We start from the raw sequence: 22831 nt of genomic DNA, 5'->3' as shown, positions 1-22831 counted from the left end.
AGAAATGAAACTTTGATCACTGACCAGTAGAATGACTTTTTGACCTTACTCTTAAAAGGTAAAATACTTACTTAATTTTTGAGTTTTTTTCCCCCCATCTCTAATGTGCCAGGATAGCATGGAAAATATATTTATGCCAACTTTGTATGTTTCCTACCAGTATCTGTTTTTCTCCCCCAATTATTCCACAGCTGTTTGTTTTACTAAGGGACTATATATAGAATATTCTCCAACTTCCACATAAATATGTTACAATGCAATGCAAAAAAGATACCAAACTACTCTGTAGCTAATTTGGATAACATGAATGTTAATTCAGGAAAACTCTTTGTCTTTGCTTTAATAGGAAAGACAAACATAAAATAGCTAAATTGTCTTAACCATTTTCCCCAGACATTTTTCTTAAAACAATCTGAAAACACTGCATCCACCAGAAAGCAAGTGGTCTGATTGCTAATGTTGTCAGTTTTATTTAGTACTGGAAAGAGTTAACGATTGCAATGAAAATACCTTATCAAAATCTTATTTTTAACATCAAATGCTAGAAATTATTAAGTGACGTGAAAAGTCTTCAGCCTTCAAGCGTTAAACCAATGAGGCTATATTTTATTGCATGGAGAATCTGTGTGATTCATTTTAACCAGTGAATCCCTTCTGTGTAAAGGCTTTCAATGTTTCAGCCTCAATGGCTGGTAAAATATGTTCAAAAGAATAAATAAGGGGAACATGATTCCCATGTAAAATGACATTCTGGATTCCTTTAGTTAACTCAACAGAGAGCTATATTCAGTGGAGCCTGTAAGACAATACTGTTGGCAGTATTTAAACACACTGGAGAAGAATAAGCAAAACAACGTGATCAGTAACAATAAGTTAATTTCAAGTTTAAAAAATCATTAAAGCATCACTATATATTGCATTTGGACTGACTACAAAGTGACAGTCAGCGGATTATTCCACAGATTTCTAATGCTGAAAATTCTGATGGCATTTACTAGCATAACCTTTCAACTCTGAGCACATCAATAGAAGCAGACAGTGGTTTGAAATATGATTCCTTGCAGATAGCATATCCTCATTCATCTGACTGTGGTGCTCTGTGCTCCATTGCACAAACAGCGGCTCACCCACTTCTGAGAGGACACTAATAAAAAAGGCATCAATTTTCAGCTCTAGTACTACTGTGATCTCTTTATATGTTCGACATCCAACATTAAATTAAAATGCTGTTATAAATCCTACTTTCTGAATCTGGAATGAGTGTTGGGTTTTTGTCGCATGAGACTGCAGCAAATCTTGTCAAAAGCAAGGAAGCACGTCTTGTTCACTCAGAATTAATGTTGTGGATGAAAGAAAGAGGTAAAAGAGGTTGAATACGGTGAACTGTGGGTGTCAAAGGCAGTGGGTAAAGCAGCTTTGGGGTACCAAACAGAGCATAACATTTGCTGCTTTCAATAGGTTCCTAATCAGTAACTATAATTAACAATTACTAACTGCACATGAAAAACAGTTTGTTCATTATATAAAGTACTTTTAAAAAATCCTGCAAATCTTTAAATGTCTTTATTCTTCACAGTTTAGGCAATATATTCCTCTGTACTAGACAAAACCAGTTTTGTAATAACCAGATAAAACAGGCTAAGTGTTTTGGATCACTTCAAGACCATGCAGTGAAGGTTGTTACAGAGTGTCTATCCAAAATTATGCATATTGATGTTGACGTTCAGGACTTCTGTCAGCTTGTCATTTGCACTTGAGTTGTCTTAAAAGTTCTTGGGTTGGGATAGGGATTTAAAAAAAAAAAAGGCATAAAGAAAAAATTATTAGGCACTGATGTGAAATACCGTGACAACGGCAAAATCTTTTCCTGAGTAAAAATAAAGCTGCAAACAGTGAATGTGAGAAAGACAGCGGGTAGGATATTTCTGTTATGTAGAAGAGTGTCATACGTTTTGGAGCCTTTCAACTGTGTCTGATAACCTCTAATGGCAGGTATCCTTTCTCCTTTAAGAGCTAAGCTAAGCTACACTGAAAAGGCAATAATGGCTTCAGCAAAGATACCGTGTCTATAGATATTTTCTCTTGTTCGGTTCATTCATAATTATGAAGAAAAGAAACAAGCTTGCCTTTTTGGAGGTGGGGGAGTGCCTTGAAGAGTGGTTCAATATCTGGATCGAACAGAGGAACTTTTTCCCCCTAAGGATCCTGCCTGAAGAAACCTTGACATGCACAAAGTCAGAACCTAGACAAAGTTGCCCTGGTGAGAACGATAAGGTCACCCGTGGGATTGCTGAGATTATCTCTGTCAAGCACTTGGACAGCATGCAGTCAAATGATGCATCATGCAGTCATTTTCGGGGGGGAAAAATCAATTTCTTCACCAGGTCGCTATTTGCTTTTCAAAGTGCCCTTGTAGGCCTTCACCACCAAGCATTTATCAATTTAAATGTTGTAAATTGATAATGTGCCACTGTGCCTTGTACTGTTTCTGAATTATTTTGATACTTATATTTTCTTACTGCTCTCAAAATCCTCAGAGCTGCTCTATTTCAATAGAGCTCCTCCCTTGCTCACTTCTTTTAGCATAAAAGATAAGAGTAAATGAACTTTCCTATGCTGAACATTAAGGAAAAAAACTTCTTTAAAAAACACATGACCAACACAGAATTTCCCAAGCTTTTACTTAATAATTTTTAAAGGGCACAAACTATTAAAAAATTAACAATGCTAGTGCACCAATTTACTAAATGAGCAGAAATGATCATTCTACGTAGTAGTATTTAAATTCAGAACACTAAAACAATGACAACAACAACAAAAAGCAAGCTCTTTTCTCAATTGGTTATTGTCTAGTTTTGCTTAAAAAAATTGTAGTTTTCCTGTGAAGTTCCTGGCTTTTGTTGTTTTTTTTTTTTTGCTTGGATTTTTTTTATATTATTATTATTATTATTATTTTTATTTTATTTAGATAATGGTACAGGGAGAAAATAAGGTAGAACTTACAGAATGAATGCAAGTGTCAAGATTGCTTTATGTTATTTTTTAAGCAAACAGAGCACAAAAGCAATCCTTTAACCATCTACTAACCTCAACTTGATTTGCATTGAAAAACAGGTAGAGCATAGTAGTTGAGGTTGGTGCTTCGTAAAAGCAAAAGAAATACATGGCAGTTGCAAAGCATTCTTAACCTCCAGTGATTTATTGGCCCTCAGCCAAGTTATCAGGGGAATCTAATTCTTCTTTATTATTCAAATAAACCACATTTGGCACCATGGTTCCTTTTCAGAATAGCTTCACAAATAGACTGAGTACTGTCATTTATTTGACCTTGTACTTGTGTGCTGTAGCTATAATTTTATTTGCCATTTCATAGAACAAATGCACAGAAAGCCAAAATAAGGAGATAGGTTATGTTACTAGTAATGCAGTACACATGTAATATACCTGTTGGTTTTGCCTGCTTTGTTTTAAAAAGGACAAAATCTCAACATTTTTTTTTTTTTTTTCCCTTCTTCATCTCTATTATCTCCTATTATGCCTGCAGCTGCACTGGTCCTTTTTAGTGAGCTCTCTTTTCAACAGGCCAATTTGCAAACCTGGTCTGTGTCCTGGACAAGTAGGAGCAAAGGTAGGAAATATTTTACTTTAAGGTGTGGACTTCACAGAGGGGAAACAATGCATAATAACCTTGTTGAGTACAACTGTTGGTGAGAGGTGATTAAGAACTTGGTTCCTGAAAGCAAAAGTACCCTAGCCAGCTTATCAGCCCATAATATTTTCTATCAAGCCTGAAACCTCATATGTCTGACAATTTTATCCTTTGTTCTGGATAGATTTTTCTCCCTATTTGTTACTATTTGTGGTTCAGCATATTTTTGGCCTAAGTCTCAAACACAGAGACTTTGCAAAAGAACTGAAATCTCTTAGGTAAGCACTGATAATGACTTCTAAGTGCCTGAAGGAGTGATTCGAGTGCCTCTTCAATGTCCAGATATGGTGACTCATTTTAGCCATCTACTTTTGAAATCTCATCCCATTTCTAAAAGGAAATCAGAGACTGGGTATTCAAAAAGATGGCAGTTACCCTGATATCAAAAATTACGTGCTGACTTGAAAATGTCAGAGAACAGATACATATGAAGACAAAACATTTTTACATCACTACAGAGGCGCAGTGTAAAAAGCTGTATGTATTGGCAAAAGGGTAAGCTACACCATCACAGGTCATGTTGTCCAACCCAGGGAAGAAATCCTGGCTATATTGCACGTTTCTAGACATGTCTGGATCTTCCAACAAATACTACAGTTCCTGAAACTACTGAATACTGGAAAGTATGTCGGACTATTTCACGTGCCTCCAGTATAATTGAGCTATGACAATTTATACAGACTAAGGATATAACTGGTAGATTTTGGCCCATTTCTGTTGCTTTTATTCTCTTCCTTCTCTCACTCATTATTTTCTGCTAACTTTGTGTCTTTCCCTCTACTTTGAAATGCATCTCTGTTCTCTGAAACTGCTCTGATTGCAAATCCACAGTGTGCTCTAAAATCCATGTCTGCCAAACTAACTTAAAATTTTTGGTTAGCATTAGCTGTGTTCAAAACATATATATCTATGGGTGTCTACATGCAAGGTACATTCATTGTAATGTCAAAAGAGTATTTATTGTAATTTTTGTTTACTGTTCAAATATACTGTTATTTTTGCCAGGAGTAACTTTATTATCATCATTGCCAGGCTACGTCCCAAGATATTGTTTTATCAGATTTCTTTACTATTAGCTCTGCAGCTATCTTAGAACATCAGCATCCATTTGTTTTGTACCACTGGCTCTCAATTTTCAGAAAAGAGAAAAATTGGGTTCCGTGAAAAACTGTTTTCACCTGCTGAGATTCGGTACAAGGACTATTTTCCTTTAGCTAAGGGACATGAGATTTTCCTTTGCAACCGCACAATATATTGTACATTATTTCCAGGCGTACTAGTTAAAAAAGAAAAAAAAACCAACCAAACAAGGATGAAGTCTAGCTAAGAAGTCATTTGACTAGACAGCAAGACTCCAAAGTCAGCACTTGAAGAAGATGATTCAAATAAAAATGCTTATAATGTACATCCCGACTTTCTGAAGTGCAAAATTACCTAGAGGTTCTATATAAATATATAGTTGGGGAGTATCAGGATAGGGACCTATCAATGTTTACCTGCAGCGCAAGAAATGCAACACCACATGTATCACATAGCACCATTCCAGAAATTCAGAATTCACAAGTATTTTGAGATTGTTGTAGTGCAAACAGTAGCATTTCCATGTATAGTTTGAGAAATGGTTTTATGGATATTCTTGCTGGTATTTTTTATAACAAATAACATTTGAATAGTGATTTAGTAACAAGTAGCTACAGCATTTCTTTTGTCATTAGTAAAAGACCTAGCTATATAATATTATACCAAGAGAACAATACACTGAAAATATAAATACAGTAGGTCTGAGAAATACAAAATGTCTCCATAAAGCCAGAAGAGAAGAACAGCAAAAATCACAGATATTTTAGTAGATCTCAGTAGATTTCATCTATTATTGTATTAAAACCCACAGTCCTGGTTCTGATTTCTAGTTGTTTTTCCATCAATACTTTCAGTAGTGAACGCGAGGAAATGTTTGTCCTGATACATCAAATACTCTAACATGCAAAGACAATTGCTTTATTTATCTGAACCCTTGCTTGAAATGTATATGGGGATCAAGATAAAGTGTAAAGTCTTAACAACATGATGTAAGTTCAGAGTAAGGAAAGATTTACCAACTCCTATAGTTAAAAAGACAGTGGCAGAAAATGCTTTTAACAAGAGACTAGCATAGGGTTAAAGCCAAATTTTTCTTGAACAGATGATATTTCAGATGGCCACACTATTCCAGATGCATCAATTTCCTTGAAAATCCAATCCATATATGTGCATATGCTGTGCTGGCAGGAGGACTGACTGAAATGGCCAAAACCCAAGAGCTAATATTCTTTTGGCCAGAATAATGCAATTATTATTTTCCTAGCTATCAGTCTAAGCATACAGAGCCATCTGTTATGCAAAGCAAACATACACATCTCAATTACAGAAAATGCAGTTGCCTTGACAGAATTTGGATTACACCACTAACCAGGGCTGTAAAATTTGTTTTAAGCTAGTGTATAATGGATGCCTTTCAGGAGTTTCCTAATTAGCATTTACCTGCTTAAACTAATTATCCATCCTTCTTCTTTACTGGCTTATTAAACTTCTTTGGATACTATGCATAAAACAGATTAATATGAGCATAAGACAATAATAAACATTAAAGTTCCGATTCTTTACCGTATTAGCAACATGGTGGCGCACCAATTTCAAAATTTGAGATTCTTGATACTAACTGCCAAACAGATTAAGGCAGGGATTAAAGTCTATTACAAAACGAGAGACTTTAATGAGAGACAAGAATACTGATATGAGTTAGAAACAGCTCTGTTTCCATTTCTACCATTTGGTTTGCTAAAGCCAGCACAAAATAACAATTACTGAACTTATTACAGCCAATTGCTTGCATGTTCTTTGAGGAGTTAATGAACCTCTCGGATTCTCAACAGATAATATTTAAAATCAGTCTTTTTCTGCACCAAATGTTAAAATTTCCCATTTCATTGCTGTTGGGGTACAGCAAAACTGACAGTTGCCAGTGCTAATAGTTGCCTCCTCATAGCAGTATGGGTCCCAATTTAAAGGAGCTGAAATAAATATTATCTCAGTTTTTCTTTTTCTCCTCAGGGTGAGTGCAATAGAAGTAGATTATCCTACTCTGGAAATCATCATGCAAAATCTTTCTGCTGCATTTCTAAGTACAAGCAGAAAGAAGCTATCCTTCCTAAACTTTTCTGAATGCTGCAGGATTAGGAATAAGCATCAACAAACAACTTTCCCCCCACTTCTGTCCTGCCTTTTAATCTTTGAAAAACAGTTGTCAGCAATTAAATGAAAAAAAATTAAACTATTATATTTTATAAATTTGTCTTTGGTATTAGTGAGCATTTCTGAAAGTGGCAAAATGTGTCCTTGTTGGAACCCTCCCTGCAAGACATTTTAATGGTCTCTTTCGGCATTTCTTGACTCCAAATGACTCCCTGTCATCGTGTCAGCTCCCTGGATAATGCAGGGTACTCCATAAACATCCAGTAATAGGACACAAGGGAAGTACTATTAGTGTGTCCCTTTCCTATCAGGTATAGAGGTTTAAAGTTCAAAACAACTGAGAAAAGAAACTTCATTTGTTCTCAATAAATTAATAATGATCCTTCATGGCAAAAAGTTTTCAGGCACAAGTTTGTCTTATCTCAATGTCCAATACTGATAAATACGTTTTTCAATTACTTCTCAGGATGCATCAGATGCAACTTTAAATAACTAATTCAATAATCCACGTAAAATACAGAAACCAAGTTATTATTTCTTTAAGAACGATAAACATAAGAATGCATCATACACAATTATGTTCTAGAATTGAAAGCATGTACTTACTTGGGACAGGCCTAAATAGATGGAGACAGTTTCTGAAATGTACAAAAATTTTCCTTCTTGATTTAGTGCAAATACAAATCCATCCAGGGACTACAGAGTAAGGAGGGGAAAAAAAAAAAGTGAATAGATTAATAAAAATTTCTAAATTCCAGACAGAAACAGATTCAAACAAAGGCATTCACAGAACAAATTGAGGAAAATGTTCCGATTTCTATGAGAGTGTTTTTAATTTGAATCCTTAAGACAATTCCTTTATATTCTGTCTACATATTAACAAACAGCATATGAGTATATTCCAAAGTTCAAGGACTTACTGTCATGCTTACATCTGCCATATACTGTATAAAATTTATCTCATTTGCATGACAGAAGAAATACAGAAAAATAAAATGTTGTTCAATTTTTTACAGGAAGAAATAAATACGGAAAACAAATAACCTTCCAATCAAATGGTATGTAAGAAGATCCCCCCCATCCCCCAGAATCAAAGTAGAGAATTTCCACATCAAAAACTGAAGAAGAGAAAATAAAATCCTACCATCACTCAAACCACTACAGACCTCAATAATTTGTTAATTAATTGAGGATTACACACACACGCGCGCGCGTGCACCCCCCCCCCCAACCCCCCCCATTCTCCTTTTGTGAGACAACAAACAAAGCCAATCAGCAGATTACTGTCAAATATGTTTACAGCTTAGGTCTATAGAAATGTTATGAATTTCATCCCTCTGGTGTAAAACTCTAGATCAGATTTTACGTTGACAGGTTCAAGTCTTTGGATGTGGTTTCCATTGCAACTGCAAAAATCAAAATATAACTACACAGATTAATGCATACCTTTTGAAACACCAGTGCAGTTAATAAACAAAGGTCTATATTCTAAACTGACACACGGAGTAAATCACTGCACATCAAGACGGAAATATACCTCTAGGAATAAGAGGAAATCTTCACTAAGAAGAAACTGCCTTTCATACACTGTATGTGCCTTTACTTTTATGTTTTTTATGAGGCTGATTATTGGCAAACAAGCATTCACTATTGCAAAAGTAAAATCACAAAATTCCAGAAATTAGAAATGCTAAAACAACTCAGAAAATAAGAAACACCCCAAGTGTTGGGATGAACAAGAAACAATCCCAAAAAATCCCATCCCAAATATCCCCTTGGGATAAAGGTATGTGTAGAGTAAAAATATAACTGTAGCATTTAAGAGATCAACCTGGTATTGGAAGAAAAAATAAGAGATGCACACAAATTTGATGGAGATATATGATGACAAAGTCATGTAATCATTTCACTCTTTTTCAAATACAGAACAGTGATTTCTGAGGGTTTTTAATTTTTTTATTCTTCTGCTTCTTGATTAATTTTTAACACGCTGCTGGTCAGAAGCTGTCTTTGGCAAGTGTTCACCCCTCTCTGATGTAGTAGGTGGTGGAATTAGTTCAAAAATCTGTGTTTTCTAAAAAGAATAAACCACATATTGGAAAACAAACCCTCACTAAAGACACTGCATTAAAGAAAGACTCTAATTTATATTTATGAATTAATAAAAATGTAAATCTGCATAGATTTTCTTCATGTAAAAACATTTATATTATGCAAGCCATTTATGGCCTCTTATAAATCATCATAATTTCTTTTCAAATGATTAACATCAGTTCCTTGAATTTTAACATCAATAACAGGTGGAAAATTTGGAACACTGAAGTTCAAGCTTAGATCCATACAAGGACAATCAAAACCTTTACACATTTGATCTCCCCCACTACGTATAATTTCTTTTGCTACTATGCACTTTCCCCATCACAGAAAGATCAGAAGAGTAAATCTGTAAATCTGGTTTAAGTTTTCCTGATGCTCTGTCCCATGTTCCTTTGAGGAAATTGGTTTAATCCTCTGTTAGAAATAAAACTGAGAACCGTCACCTGATTCCCTGGCCACCTATATATGTTCTTGCTAGAATGCCATTCTCTACAAGCAACAATAAATTGCCATACTGAATCAGACTAACGGCCGATCTGCAGTGGTCAGTTTTCCTGGGTCTGACAGTGTACCTAGATGCTTCAGAACAGCGTTTGAAATATCCATAATGGTTATGTAGGTAATGACAAGCCTACTAGAAGTTTCTCTCTAACCCCTCAGGTTGTTACTAGTTGGCATGACCATGATATCTGATATTCCTTATAATGATTTTTTATAAGTGGTGTGCTCAAGACTTTTTTTTTTTTTTTTAATCCTGTTATGTTTTTGGCTCAATGATATCTTGAGGAAAGAAGTTTCACGGGTTATTTGTGTATCATATAAAAACAACTTTCCTCTTCTCAGTTTTTTACATATCCAGGCTTTTAGTGTGGTCCCCTTACTCTTTTACTCGAGAGAGTTACATACAGTTGGAGCACATTTATGATCTGGTCTGTTTAGTACACTGCATTAGTGTGTAATTATCTGGCATACCTGGATAGAGTTTTGTAAGAACAGCAAAAAATAATTCTCTGAGTTACTGGTAGCTTTCCTGCTTCTTGTCTATGCATCATCTTATTTAGGAATTAAGGCTTCTTAATGAAACAAAAGTTTGAAGAAAGCTGTCGTGGTTTAACCCCAGCTGGCAACTAAGCACCACACAGCCGCTCACTCACTCCCCCCCACACCCGGTGGGATGGGGAGAGAACCGGAAAAAGGTAAAACTTGTGAGTTGAGATAAAGACAGTTTAATAGGACAGAAAGGAAGGAAAATAATAATGATGGTAATAATAATAATAATAAAAATGACAATAATAATACTAAAAGAATTAGAATATACAAAACAAGTGATGCACAAGGCAATTGCTCACCACTCGCCAACCAATGCCCAGTTAGTTCCCGAGCAGCAATCTGCCCCTCCCAGCCAACTCCCCCCAGTTTATATACTGGGCATGACGTCACATGGTATGGAATATTCCTTCGGCCAGTTTGGGGCAGCTGTCCCGGCTGTGTCGCCTCCCAACTTCTTGTGCCCCTCCAGCCTTCTTGCTGGCTGGGCATAAGAAGCTGAAAAATCCTTGACTTAGTAGAAACACTACTTAGCAACAACTAAAACCATCAGTGTGTTATCAACATTATTCTCATACTAAATCCAAAACGCAGCACTATACTAGCTACTAGGAAGAAAATTAACTCTACCCAGCCGAAACCAGGACAAAAGCTTTTAGTACTGATCAGGCAGAAATGTTTTCCTCAGTGTTGTTTTGGAACTGGCTGAAACCAGTTTTGCTGGAAAAACACAAATAAATACAAATATCTCTGGTCAACACAACTGTACAAAGAGATTTCAGCCTTCATGGCTAAAGTTTGGAAAGTCATCAGCAACTGGGAACAGCGTTAAAGCGAGAAGTGTTAGACATCTTAAGCACTTGCTACTTTTCCATGCCACTGACTCTGATTCTCTCCTTTCAGTTAAACAGTTTTAAATCTTTACCGTTTTCTTCTCTTTCTTTCTGGGAAACTATTCCTTACTTTTGCCTCCTAGTTTTACACGGGAGGTCCTAGGAAGCACCACTGATGGACTGGCAGGGCCAATGCAGCATACCCACAACTCCTTTGGCTTCTTGGATGATTAGTCACTTCCCGTGCCATAAAATTAGTTCATTATGCCAACTGAGACTACTAAATTGTGGTCAATCCTTCTTTCTCCATTTCCTTTCCCACCTCCCTGAAGTTATGCTTGGGTACAAATACTGACCGAATTCAGCATTTTGTTCAATAGAGCAAAATCAGAAAGTTTCTTTAATCGTATTTTGAAAAAGCCACTAATTAACAGCTAATGGAACAGCTAACTACTTCCATGCCCAAAACACAAAGACATTAGAACAAAGGCCCCAAGTACTAAGCTCAAGTCCTAATATCTAAGAAAAAAGACAATAAAAATAGGGAGAGAAATAGCCACCTTCCAATGCAAGGCAGTTCCTCCCAGCAGTATGAAAGGGCTGAGATGGACCACTTTTGTGACAATGTTGTTGTTCCTTATACAGGTCAAACAGTAGTTCTGAAGGACTGTCTCATTCGTTATTCATAGGTATTATTTATGAATATTTATTATTTAAGTAATGCGTGTTGAAATTTTTCAATTTTTCATAAAGCGTATGTCCTTTGTGCATGCCAAGAGAGCAGCAGACTTCAGAGAAGGTGGCAGGCAACATAAGAGAGGTTATGCTATATACTGAAGAAGAGTATGTGATACCATTGTATACTACCTATTTACAAACTGTTTTGTTTTAATGAGAAATCTCTGGAAGTATTATTCATATTACCTGCATATAACTAAGGACACAATAAATGCAAGAAGGGTACTGGATTTAGTCAGCTTTCAAATCTCTCTTTTAAGATGGGCGCCACAGTGCAATTTCCAGCCAGAATTTCTGAACAGTTTCACTGTAGTTCAAAGGCAGATAGGATTTCTGTTTCAGATGTTCCACAGTTATTATCAACTATAACATAGAAATAGGGCCTGCAAAGGTAACTGGTTTTTCATAACATGTCATATTTTTCTTGAAGCAGAAGCCATGAATATAAAAGTAGAGCGTCTTCTGTTAGGAAAATATTCTTGAGTTAATTTCTTTTTTATTTTTATAAATTAAGTTGACTGTCATAAACTCATTCCTATCCCATCTAGTATGGCAGCTGAAAAAGGGTCAGCGTGACCCCAAATGCCAATTTTGAGCACAATCCAATTTAAGGAAGACTGGCAACTTCTTGTTTAAACCTACACTTACTGGTTTTATGCAAAATGTGATTAAAGCTGAAGTTCCCTAGTACTTTTGATTTCAGAAAACCATTATGTATTATGCTGTTTCAATCACCACAGGCTACTTTTTAATTTTTTTTTTTTAACTGCCCCACTGTTTTCAACAGGCGCCAATTAAGATTCTGGGGTCAAAGGGTTAATTACATCTTCTTACTCACTATGTAGAATTTTCTGATTATTAACCAAGGTTGGATTAAGATGAAAAAGAACCGACACAAATGTTAATGCTTGCCCCTCCTCGAGAAGATTTATCATAATACCATGCTGAAATCTATATGCTTTCTTCAAAGCTGTTAAGAGAACGAAATCTTAGAGGAAATACTAAAATAAATGCTTTAAAGACATGCAAGTATCTGATTTATTGAGCCAGTTTTCTTATTCCTGAAAACTGTTCTAAACTAGCCAGACAGGACTGATACATGATTTCCTTTGTCACATACCAGCAAGTCAATGTGGTAGACATGAAGGAAGTGAGACTCAGATGTAAAAGTCACTAGCTACAGCACCTCTGAATAATAATGCCGATAATTATAATTTATATCCTCTGACATCAGAATAATATGAAAATGTAAAGTACAGGTTTTTAACCCAAAATACTAAGTGCCTTTTACAGTATTTGTATAATAGTGAGGTTATTTCCTCTCAGGATATGAAACCCACTGTACCACTTTGACCGAATATGCACTAATGTATAATGCATCGTACTAAATGGATTTATATTTGTCAGAGGAATTTTGTCCCAGCCATTTTTGCATATTCCCACTACAGGCAAATTTAATTCACTGCAGTCTTACTACAGTGTCCTTCTGGAGAATATCCTCATATTTCATACTGTCCGCGAAGTCCCTAATTCTTTCTAGTGTATTCCAATGCTGCAAAAACCCCTGTTACCCTGACCTAAACTCCAGTTAGAGTGAAGAATTACCAGTAGGCTAGGTTATTTTAATGACAGATTATTTTAAACTAAGCCTTCACCATCTGTTCCACCCCCTAATTATGAATGCAAAAAGAACATATTTCACAATCACATCAGTAAAAAGTAAGATATACATGATTTAAATGCATGCATGTGTTCTTTGTCCAATGCAGAATGCATCTGTGATGTTTTTCTCATCATTCAGGCTCTGATCAGGAGATAGGGGCTGGGGAAGGGAATACTCCCCCTGATAAAACAGATTAATTGATATACTAAACTTTTTCCTGGCAAACAGATCATCTTAATTAGAATTTTTCACTGTTATGACATAATGATATTATAACTGGAGCTGAGCATTAATTTGAGGACAAAGACTGTCACCAATTAGACACACAACATTCAATAACAGCAAAAATATTTTACTCTTCTTTTAAAAGAGAGGCAGTATTGGATGCAATTGACATTTACAAAAGCAAATAGTCCCTCTCTTATAATAAACATATCATTGCATAATTTATTTATTGTGTTACAGCATGGCTTAAAAAACATGATTTACTAAAGACAGCAACAAAAAAAGTAAGTTTCATTTCAACATGGCAACCATTCTTGGATGGCGGGTTAAAATGAAATAAAAGGCATAAACCGTGGCTAACAAATCTGATTCAAAGCCTCAGTGGCCATCTACTGTGCTCTCACTATTAAGGTATCAGAGTAATGTCCTCCAGCAACACCAACAAACATACAAAAGCATAACTACTTAAGTGGAAAATCTGACCGTGGGCTTTCACAGTTAAGTACTATGAGACAACTGGAGTATTATTCCTGGAAATAGGATTTTACGTGGGATGTATTTGATACACGTGAATAAAAATGAGCAACTAAAGTTTGACCATCTACTGACTTACAAAAATCTCTAAAAGCTTTATTCCTCCTCTTCAGTTTTTTTAATCCCTGGCAGAAAGCAAAACAAAACAAAACAAAACCCCAAATAAAATAAAAAGGCATAGGACTTATTGCAGTGTTCCTTGGGCTACAAGCTTTTTACCATTGAGTAAAAATCCCAACACCAAGCACATAGAAAACCCTGTTTTCGACTCTCACACCACTGCCATTTTTTTCAATCACAGTCCACTATAACGGTTATATGCCTACTTGACCATAGACTTCTTGTGAATTAATGACACATATTTGGCAACAAAGCAACATGTATTTGGCACCAAAACAACTACAGTAAAAAAGATGAGGTAAGAGGACAAGCTCAAAGGATGTGGTTAGAATGGACTTTGATGCCAGCTTCCTAATTTGTCATCTTCGTGCTCTTTGCTCACGTGGTCAGGATGCAATTTATGACAACAAAGAAGTGCCAAAAAATAAATGTGTCAATAATAAGGATGTCTGCTTTATAGCTCGAAGCCAAGAAGTGAAGGACGAAGAGTAAACTTTACTGATTCCCTTGATGCATCTTTCGCCAGACTTACGGAATAAGTATGTTTATGTAACCAAAGCAGCATAAACTTGCGGGGGCAGATTTACTACTTGATTAGAAAAATCAGTTTTTGTTCCCGATCAGAACCATTGCAAAAGTGGAGAGTGTAGAGGAGAAAAGTTTAGAGGCAAGAATAATGTTTAAAGGTGGCAGTTGGGTTCTTAAGGAGTACTCCCAGGTTTATTCACTGATAATAGATTGACAAGTATCAGAGATGAGCCGGGGAATCACAGAAAGATTACAAATCTCTAAGTGACAGGAGTTCAAGGAAAAAATCAGAGATTAAGAGTTTGACAATTTTTTGTATACAAAAGCAATAAATGACTTTTAGGGATCTCTGCCTTGTAGACAGCGATTTATCTTTTTTCTAGAAGGCCATTCTATATTGCTGCAAAATCCCAAACCATCCTGACTGTATAGAGGAAACTGCACCATGAAAGCTATTAGACTTGCTGAAAAGTTGGCATCACAGTAGGGGAAAAAAAATATCCTTGGGTTATATTGCAATGCTATTAGAAGAGAGAAATAGCAAGGCTAACTAATGTGAAAAAAAAAAAAAAATCCAGGACAGACAGCTTGCACTTATTCTGCACCCAGTTTACCACAGGATAATTTTTTTTTTTTTTTTTGGCAAACGCCTTGATATAACATGCAGACAACTGTATCAATGCCAAAATACAGATAAGAACAACAACATTGAGTTACATGATAGAAGCCAGATGATCTTTAATCATCTCCGTGAAATTTTTTGGTTAAGTACTTGCACTGTTTTGCTATATCCTCTATATCTCTGCTCATTATTATGCTTCTGTTTGATTAACTGATCTAAATTGCTGGGCTGAGCTGCTGAAATTCTTCATGCAGGTTTTCATGTAGAAGACACACTGATGTGCATTGAGGGAATTAAACTATTTGTTAGAAGTGGTCTGATGCTTTACCCAGTACAGCATTAGCTCTGCTGAAGTCAGCTGGCTGTGCAGGTTATTTTAGCTTACATGTTAGGCTTCCATGGCATTAAGATTTTAACTGTCTGATGACCTGCTACAACTTGAAGGTTTTGGATTGTTTTTCAGTGACGGTGAGGAGGCAACATCTCTTGAGTAAAACATTTTAAAAGATGAGTAGTACCCACTAGTGAGAGATAGGAAGTATGAGTTTTGAGTTTACTTTCTTTGCTTCTTTTGGAACAAGTGGAAAATGGTAAGTGATACAGTAATCTTTTACATGACATACAGACAATTTCATAGTAGTTTTATTGCAAGAAGATGTTCAGTAAACTGTACATTCCCTGTGTCTTTATCAGTAGTTTCCAGTCTGTGGTCTTCCATCTGACTGATTTCAACCTGAACTATTCAAACTGAAAACTGAACTGTTCAACAGTCTGGACAATCTGAACTATTCATTCTGAACAACTTCAACCTGAACAGTTTGAAGGGGCTGTGAAAGGTAACTGAGAAAAGTAAGCTTACTGTCTATAGACTTAAATTCACGACACAGTATTTAAACTACCAATGGACAATTTTTGGGATCCACTGGTACGCACACACACAAAAAAGGTTAAAACCTGCTGTTCTCATTGACAAATGCTATTTTTCATTGTCCATTCTTCTGCATAAATGATTCATTACTAAAACAAAACACTGATTTGCATTAGTACATGCTATACTAACCACTGTTGAAAACCTCTGAAGTTAAAATCTTACTAGGCAGAACATTTATACTCTGTCTTTGCTATTCTTTTTTTCTGAGAGGAGGGCTATATATATTAGCGTAAAGAAAAAGGGAGAAAAAGGACTCCTGAGGGAGGGATTCAATGCTGTCGCACTTAATTAAAATTCAATTTTGTGGGAGTTGTGTATTAAAGCACTGACCTTTCATCTTTATGATGCCAATTCCTGATGAGCTCCTACCCTTCAATTATATAGGATTCCTAGTGTTGGTTCCAGACTGTTTGGACAGCAGATTGTGATGCCAATAACTGCATGCCATCTAATACAATCAACTACATCTATTTAGGATGAGACTTATCATAGAGAGATTACATTATATAGCTCTTACCCTGAGAATGTGATTGCTTTGGGTCAGGATTAAGTGTATACCTGGCTGTGGACTGGCTTTGCTTTGGATACATAGGGTTTGAATATAAAGTGGTTTCTGCCCTTCAGTCGTACAAATATCCGAATCACATATGCATTTGTACACTGAGAGGTGCTGCCCTGAGTAAAGGACTTGATGCTGTATGCACCTGCATAACGTTTACCACCATAAGTGCCAAAACTGAAAGAGTAAGGTGACACAGTAGCAGGAGCTATGATAAATAGTGAGAGTTGGCAGAATGAGGGCTGAATTCCCAGACCTGCACCTCAGACCACACAGCAAGAGATTGTGGGAACCTGATCTGACTGGAACACTGTGGAGGTAGAAGCACCTATACAAGCACAACTGATTGTAGGAGCAATAAGTATTGTTGTGAATGTTACTGTTTCCAAAGCTGCAAGTTTAAAGCCATTTTGTGTTATGTATGAATATTTCAGTTTATGCAAGCTCCATTCAAACTGATCTTACGTTCATCGTATATCTGCATGTTTGGTTAGCTTTTTTTTCAATCTACATAATCTGACACTATGTGAAAGTAAACAGATAAAGGTATCTAAATGTCTGTTGTCCAAAAAAACTGGGTGAAAAAATTATAGGGAAGAACTTGTGAAACAGAGTTAATTGCACTCTTAAAATAACACCTGCACTCAGTAGGTACTCAGATGCTCTGGTGACTGATCCTGACAATTGGCTTGCTGGAATTAGACCTCTAGCCCAGAACTGAGTACATGTGTTTTCACTTGCATCACACAATTTCATACATATGAAGCAGAGAGGCTGTGGTCTGGGAAGAACAGGATGAGGGGCTTATGTTTAACATATTTAATCTATTAGATGGCAATACAGACAACCAAAATAGATTTGAATGAGAAATTGAGTTGAGTTCTATGCTTAACATATCATTCTGATTTATACTCTTCTTGAAAGAAGAACACCTTGAGAATACTTTATAGACAATGGAATATAGAGATAATAAGAACATAGAACATTAAGAACAAATCCAAAGTCCATTCAATCCAGTGCTCTTTCTAACTGTAACCCTTAGCACGGAAAAAATTAAAAACCTGTGTTCTTATCTTCAGCCTCTTATCCCATGTTACAATGCAAAGAAGACAGAACCTGGTCCTAATCAGCTGAGAATTCCTCCAGCTGTCATTAATCCTTGTACTAATGCAGGAGAGCTGTTTGCTATACCAATTCTTTCTCCACCTATGGGAGTGTGGAATAGTTCCACAGATGTCCACTCTGAAGTCTTCTAGGATCCATATACAGCTGGGCTAAATTAAAGCAGCCGTTCGCTTTTCCAGTAAAGACTGGTACATAAAAGCCTCCAGAACTGTTACTGCCACTTGACTCCTTAGTCCTGTAACCCTTGAAATAAGAAGAAACTGGATTGGCATGAATCAGAACCTGCTAGTTACTAGAAGTTAGATTTATAGAGGCATGAAACAAACAAACAAAAAGCCCACAAAACTATAACCTTTTGAGGTCTGGACTGTGAAGTGGTCCTTCCAACTTTGAAATTAGTTTCCTCTACTCTGCATGTCTTGGACTGTCTGTCCTACGAACAGCATTCCAATCCATGGCTAGTTTTTGCTAGATTTGACAGCGAGCAGAGGTCTCAGAGAAATTCCTACAGGTTTGGTGGAAACAGACTGATAATGGAGATGAAAGCCTTTGCAGCAGTAAAAGCTGGACTATGAGTTCCTGTAGTACTAGACATCACAAAGCAGAGACCTTTCAAAAGCCCTGAGAACTGAAAAAGCCTCAGCTAGGTTGCACTGTCTTAGGCACAGAAGTCAACAGAAGACAAGATGGAAATCTACAGAAAACCATGCTGTGCTATTCTGGTACCCATAGAAGATTTGGTTTCCATTCACTCATCCATGCAGTAAAGAGCAGGGAACACAGGAGTACAGTGAATATGTGGGACTAACAGAAGAACAAACAATTAACTTCCTGAAACAAGTTAGAGACTTCATTAATAATAGAAATATTTCAAAATCTTCCCCTGAAGTAATTATCCACTACATCTGTATTCTACACAGTAAAGTTGATATCTCTATGCTGGGTTGCAATACTTCCTTAAAGGGTTTTGAGGTTACAGTGCTTCACTCCAGAAGTACATTTCACACAAAAGTGGGGAATGCACATTTATGTGAAAATCAATTATCCTGACGGAATCGGAGGTCTGGTCCTGAATGATTTCAGGAAATCAACTCAGTTTGCCACTACAAAACACCATTGCTATGTTGACCTTCCACTTCTGTTTCACAGCTGGAATATGAGACCAGGTGAGAAGACAGAGTGTAGCTCTGCCATCAACAGGACTCTAATCTCACCCTAGGCTGTGAGGAAATACTGTGTTCCTCCCTCCCTCCCTCCCTCGCTTCCTTCCTTTTTTTTTTCCTTTTTTCTTTTTTTTTTTTTGAGCTCACCTCTAATGCCTGTGTAGGTAAAGATAAGTATGGATTTTACTGTTTACCAGCTTATTGCATAAATTCAAGCATATCAACAGCACAGAGCAGCTCTTTCAGTGAAAAAGGTTTATATTCTTTTTAAAATACAAGCTAATATATTACAGTGGCACCTCTGACTGCTGTGATAATTAAGGGTCTGTTTGTATTTCCATAACAAAATCCTATTTCCTAGGGTGGGGAGGGGTGAGTGGGTTATGATTTGTCCATATAGCACCAGCAGAAGCCGGAAACACAAGGTTTCAACCAAGAATATCTTTTTTTCCTTTCAAAGACAGTTTCACAGTAACCATGTGAAAATGTTCCTCTGTATTTTTACCACAGGGTTTTAGTGTGCAGCCACACTATCATGATATGCCCTTAAGGGGTCCCCTGGAGCAGCTGCAGCATAAAGTATCAATAACCTGCTCATCAAAGGGTGCTCAAGATTTCTTTGACACTGCAGAGTACAGTAGTTGTCGGTTGCGCCAATAATCCACACATTACATTATCTAAAGACCCCCAAATAAGTCTTGACACCACCAACCCTAATGCTATTCATTGCACATGTCAACAATCTATATGTTGTATACTGTGTCCCAAGTAGGAACTGACATGATTGCTCCACACTGTTACTATCCGTTTCACTCCAATTTGTAACAGACCTGAAGGTTAAAGTCTCTCCCTAAGATGACTGTGGTAAAACTGCCTTCATCAATGGAACTGATGAAAGAAGACTCCTCCTCTTGCTAAATGTTAGCACCATTTTCCTGTTATTCAAAACCACCCAGAGAAAACCAAGAAAATACTTCTAATTTCTTCTTACTATGGTGCTTTAAACACACAGTGTGAGTGTAGCATCCTAGCTTTTCCTGCTTCCATTGTGATATTTTTCTTTTTTCTGCTCCATTAAAAAGTCACGTGTATCTGCAATTGTCTCCTGCCTTGAGCAATGTCTTCTTCTAGACCCTAAGCCATACCTTACATGTTTGCTTGGTTGTCTAAATTGCAGGCAGTTGTCATCAGTTATCTGGGCATCTTTATTGTGCAGTTCTGAATTCCTGCTCCTGCTACCTGGAGGTCCTATAATGTTGCATTTTGACAACATCTCCCTGATGCAGCATACTTTCAAGTCTTACTTGTGGTGCATCAATGAAAGAACTTCTAGTGCAAGTTTAACTACAACCTTTTTGTAAAAAATAAAATACAAACCAGAATTCCATCAAACATCCTTTTATTTGTCCCAGTAGCTTCTTTTTTTTCTCCATCTTTTTCTCTTTCCTTAAATCACTGGAAAACTACCTTGAGCCAGAATCAAATAGAATCACAGAATCATAGAATGGTTTGGGCTGGAAGGGATCTTTAGAAGTCATCTAGTCCAACCCCCCTGCAATGAGCAGGGACATCTTCAACTAGATCAGGTTGCTCAGAGCCCCATCCAACCTGACCTTGAATGTTTCCAGGGATGGGGCATCTACCACCTCTCTGGGCAACCTGTTCCAGTGTTTCACCACCCTCATCATAAAAAATTTCTTCCTTATATCTAGTCTGAATCTACCCTCTTTTAGTTTAAAACCATTACCCCTTGTCCTATCAAACAGGCAACTAGATGCTGTCAGTGCTTTTTATGCTGCGGTGTGAGTATCTTTCCAGTTCAGATTCTGTTCCGTTATCATGCCCAAATGAACATGCTGCCTGACACATAACACAGAAAGCAGTACAGATAGACTTCTGCATGTAAATTTGCCATTTTAATTGGCAGCAGCCCTTCCAACTTAAAATAAATAAATTTAACTGGTCATGCTTTAACGAGTTCCGACATTTATCTGAATTTCTTCAATCTGTTTTCAGTCACTATAGTGAAAAAGAAATGGTGTTTTATCAGTCCTTCCCTGATTCTGGTTTGAAACCAGATGGGAAAGAGCAGAAGCACACACACACAAGATAACTGCAACAGAAATATAACCAAATGTTTTCTACATCTGAGAAGACTGTTTGAGTTCTGACTAGGGTTTAAAATCTAAACAGTATTTTCAGCCTAGTACTATCCTTAGCAGGATTACAATTCAAATTGCTAGAGGTAATTTCCTATAGTACTTAAGACTAACTTTTTATTTCTAAATTACATTTTAAACAGAAAATAAACACCCAGAGTATTTAGAAATTCAGAATGCTGTTTGACCCTAAAAGATGGACATTCATGGTGTATGAAACTTTAAAGCATCCTTGTTTGAAACTGCAATATATCTTGCCGTATATTTCTAGCTAAACATTGTTGGAATAAAATTCTCCCTCACAAGCTTCCTGTGCCATTTCGCAGTCCTGCAATGAAGTCACTATGCCACCCACTGATATCACAAACTTGTATTAAAGTTATTTATGAAAAATCATATAATACAACAAATGTGGAACTAGAATTTCCAATTAGGAACGCACAAGAAAAGGAAAAAAATCGGACAAAACCAGTTTTGGAAAGTAAATAGAAAGTATGTACATACTACAGCTATTTGAAATTAGTGTCCCAAATTTAAATATCAAATTCTGCCTACAGCCGACTCCTAAAGCTCTTACTGATGCCCAAACTATCTCCTTCTGAGGAATCTCACCCTTTTGACACCAAAACTTAACTCAGTGCAGAATTAGTGTTTCCTAAACCACTCTCTAATAGTAATCTGAAACCAAACCAAACCTAAAATCTTGGTAACTGATAAATTTGCTATTGCCTTTATTCCAAATAAAAGAGGCTTCAGATACCTTTGCGATATGTTCATTAAGATGTGCAGATAGATCTATAGATAGTCTACAGGCCTCAAAGTTAAAATAGATTAGATAAAAACACAGAGCATAGGTTAAAATCACTGTGAATGGCAGATCCATTGCACACAGATTGGAAAGCATTCCTAGAATCTGTGAAGGTAAACTGAAAGATTTTTGTTATTGCTAAGAAAGAGAGAAATTTAAGCTGTATAAACATTGTAAAAGTAATGATTTGATTCAGAAAGTTACAGACAAGAATTTAAATGCACAGAATAAAAATAAATCCCAGAATTTAGGCTGAAACTTTATAATGAACAGGGAATTTCCAGAGACTAACTACTGATACGTACTACAGACATGCTGGATTTGGAGCAAATCCATACAAATCTGTCAATATTTTGCAGTCCACATAAAAACTTATACTACTGTCTCTGATCTACAATAATTATAGTCTACACACTTACAAGTATTAATATTTCAAAAATCACAATTATCCAACTGCTTAAAAGCTCTTTCCTATTACACACTAAAATTTTATGCTTCTCGTACAAATGATATCACAGCATAAACTGCTCGTGCAAATATTACAGCTTTAAATAGCATTTACTATTTGTAAATGCTTGTTGAACACAGCAGGTGGCAAAATGATTTAGCATCATGAACAAATACATATGGTTGCTTGAGTCCAAATTTTAGAGTAGATAAACCTATTTTCTGGTCCTACGTTTAATGGACTAGAAACGAGCAAAAAGGCAGCTAAACCACTGTACATATTCTGGCAACT

General features: G+C 36.4%; 1 protein-coding gene across 5 annotated transcripts in view; it reads right to left on the bottom strand.

Annotated features, from left to right (window-relative positions):
• NPAS3 (neuronal PAS domain protein 3) overlaps window positions 1-22831 on the bottom strand; it is a 611537-nt gene that overhangs the window by 182601 nt on the left and 406105 nt on the right. For all 5 annotated transcript variants that reach the window (XM_050898262.1, XM_050898263.1, XM_050898265.1 and 2 more), the window contains one exon: window positions 7547-7636. In XM_050898262.1, coding sequence (XP_050754219.1) covers window positions 7547-7636 — 90 coding nt within the window. The remainder of the gene's footprint in view (window positions 1-7546; window positions 7637-22831) is intronic.

Source organism: Gymnogyps californianus, chromosome 5, assembly GCF_018139145.2.
Source record: "Gymnogyps californianus isolate 813 chromosome 5, ASM1813914v2, whole genome shotgun sequence".
NCBI classification, from domain to species: Eukaryota; Metazoa; Chordata; class Aves; order Accipitriformes; family Cathartidae; genus Gymnogyps; species Gymnogyps californianus.
The sequence above is the reverse complement of the archived record's forward strand: the minus strand, read 5'-3'. Positions and strand labels throughout refer to the sequence as shown.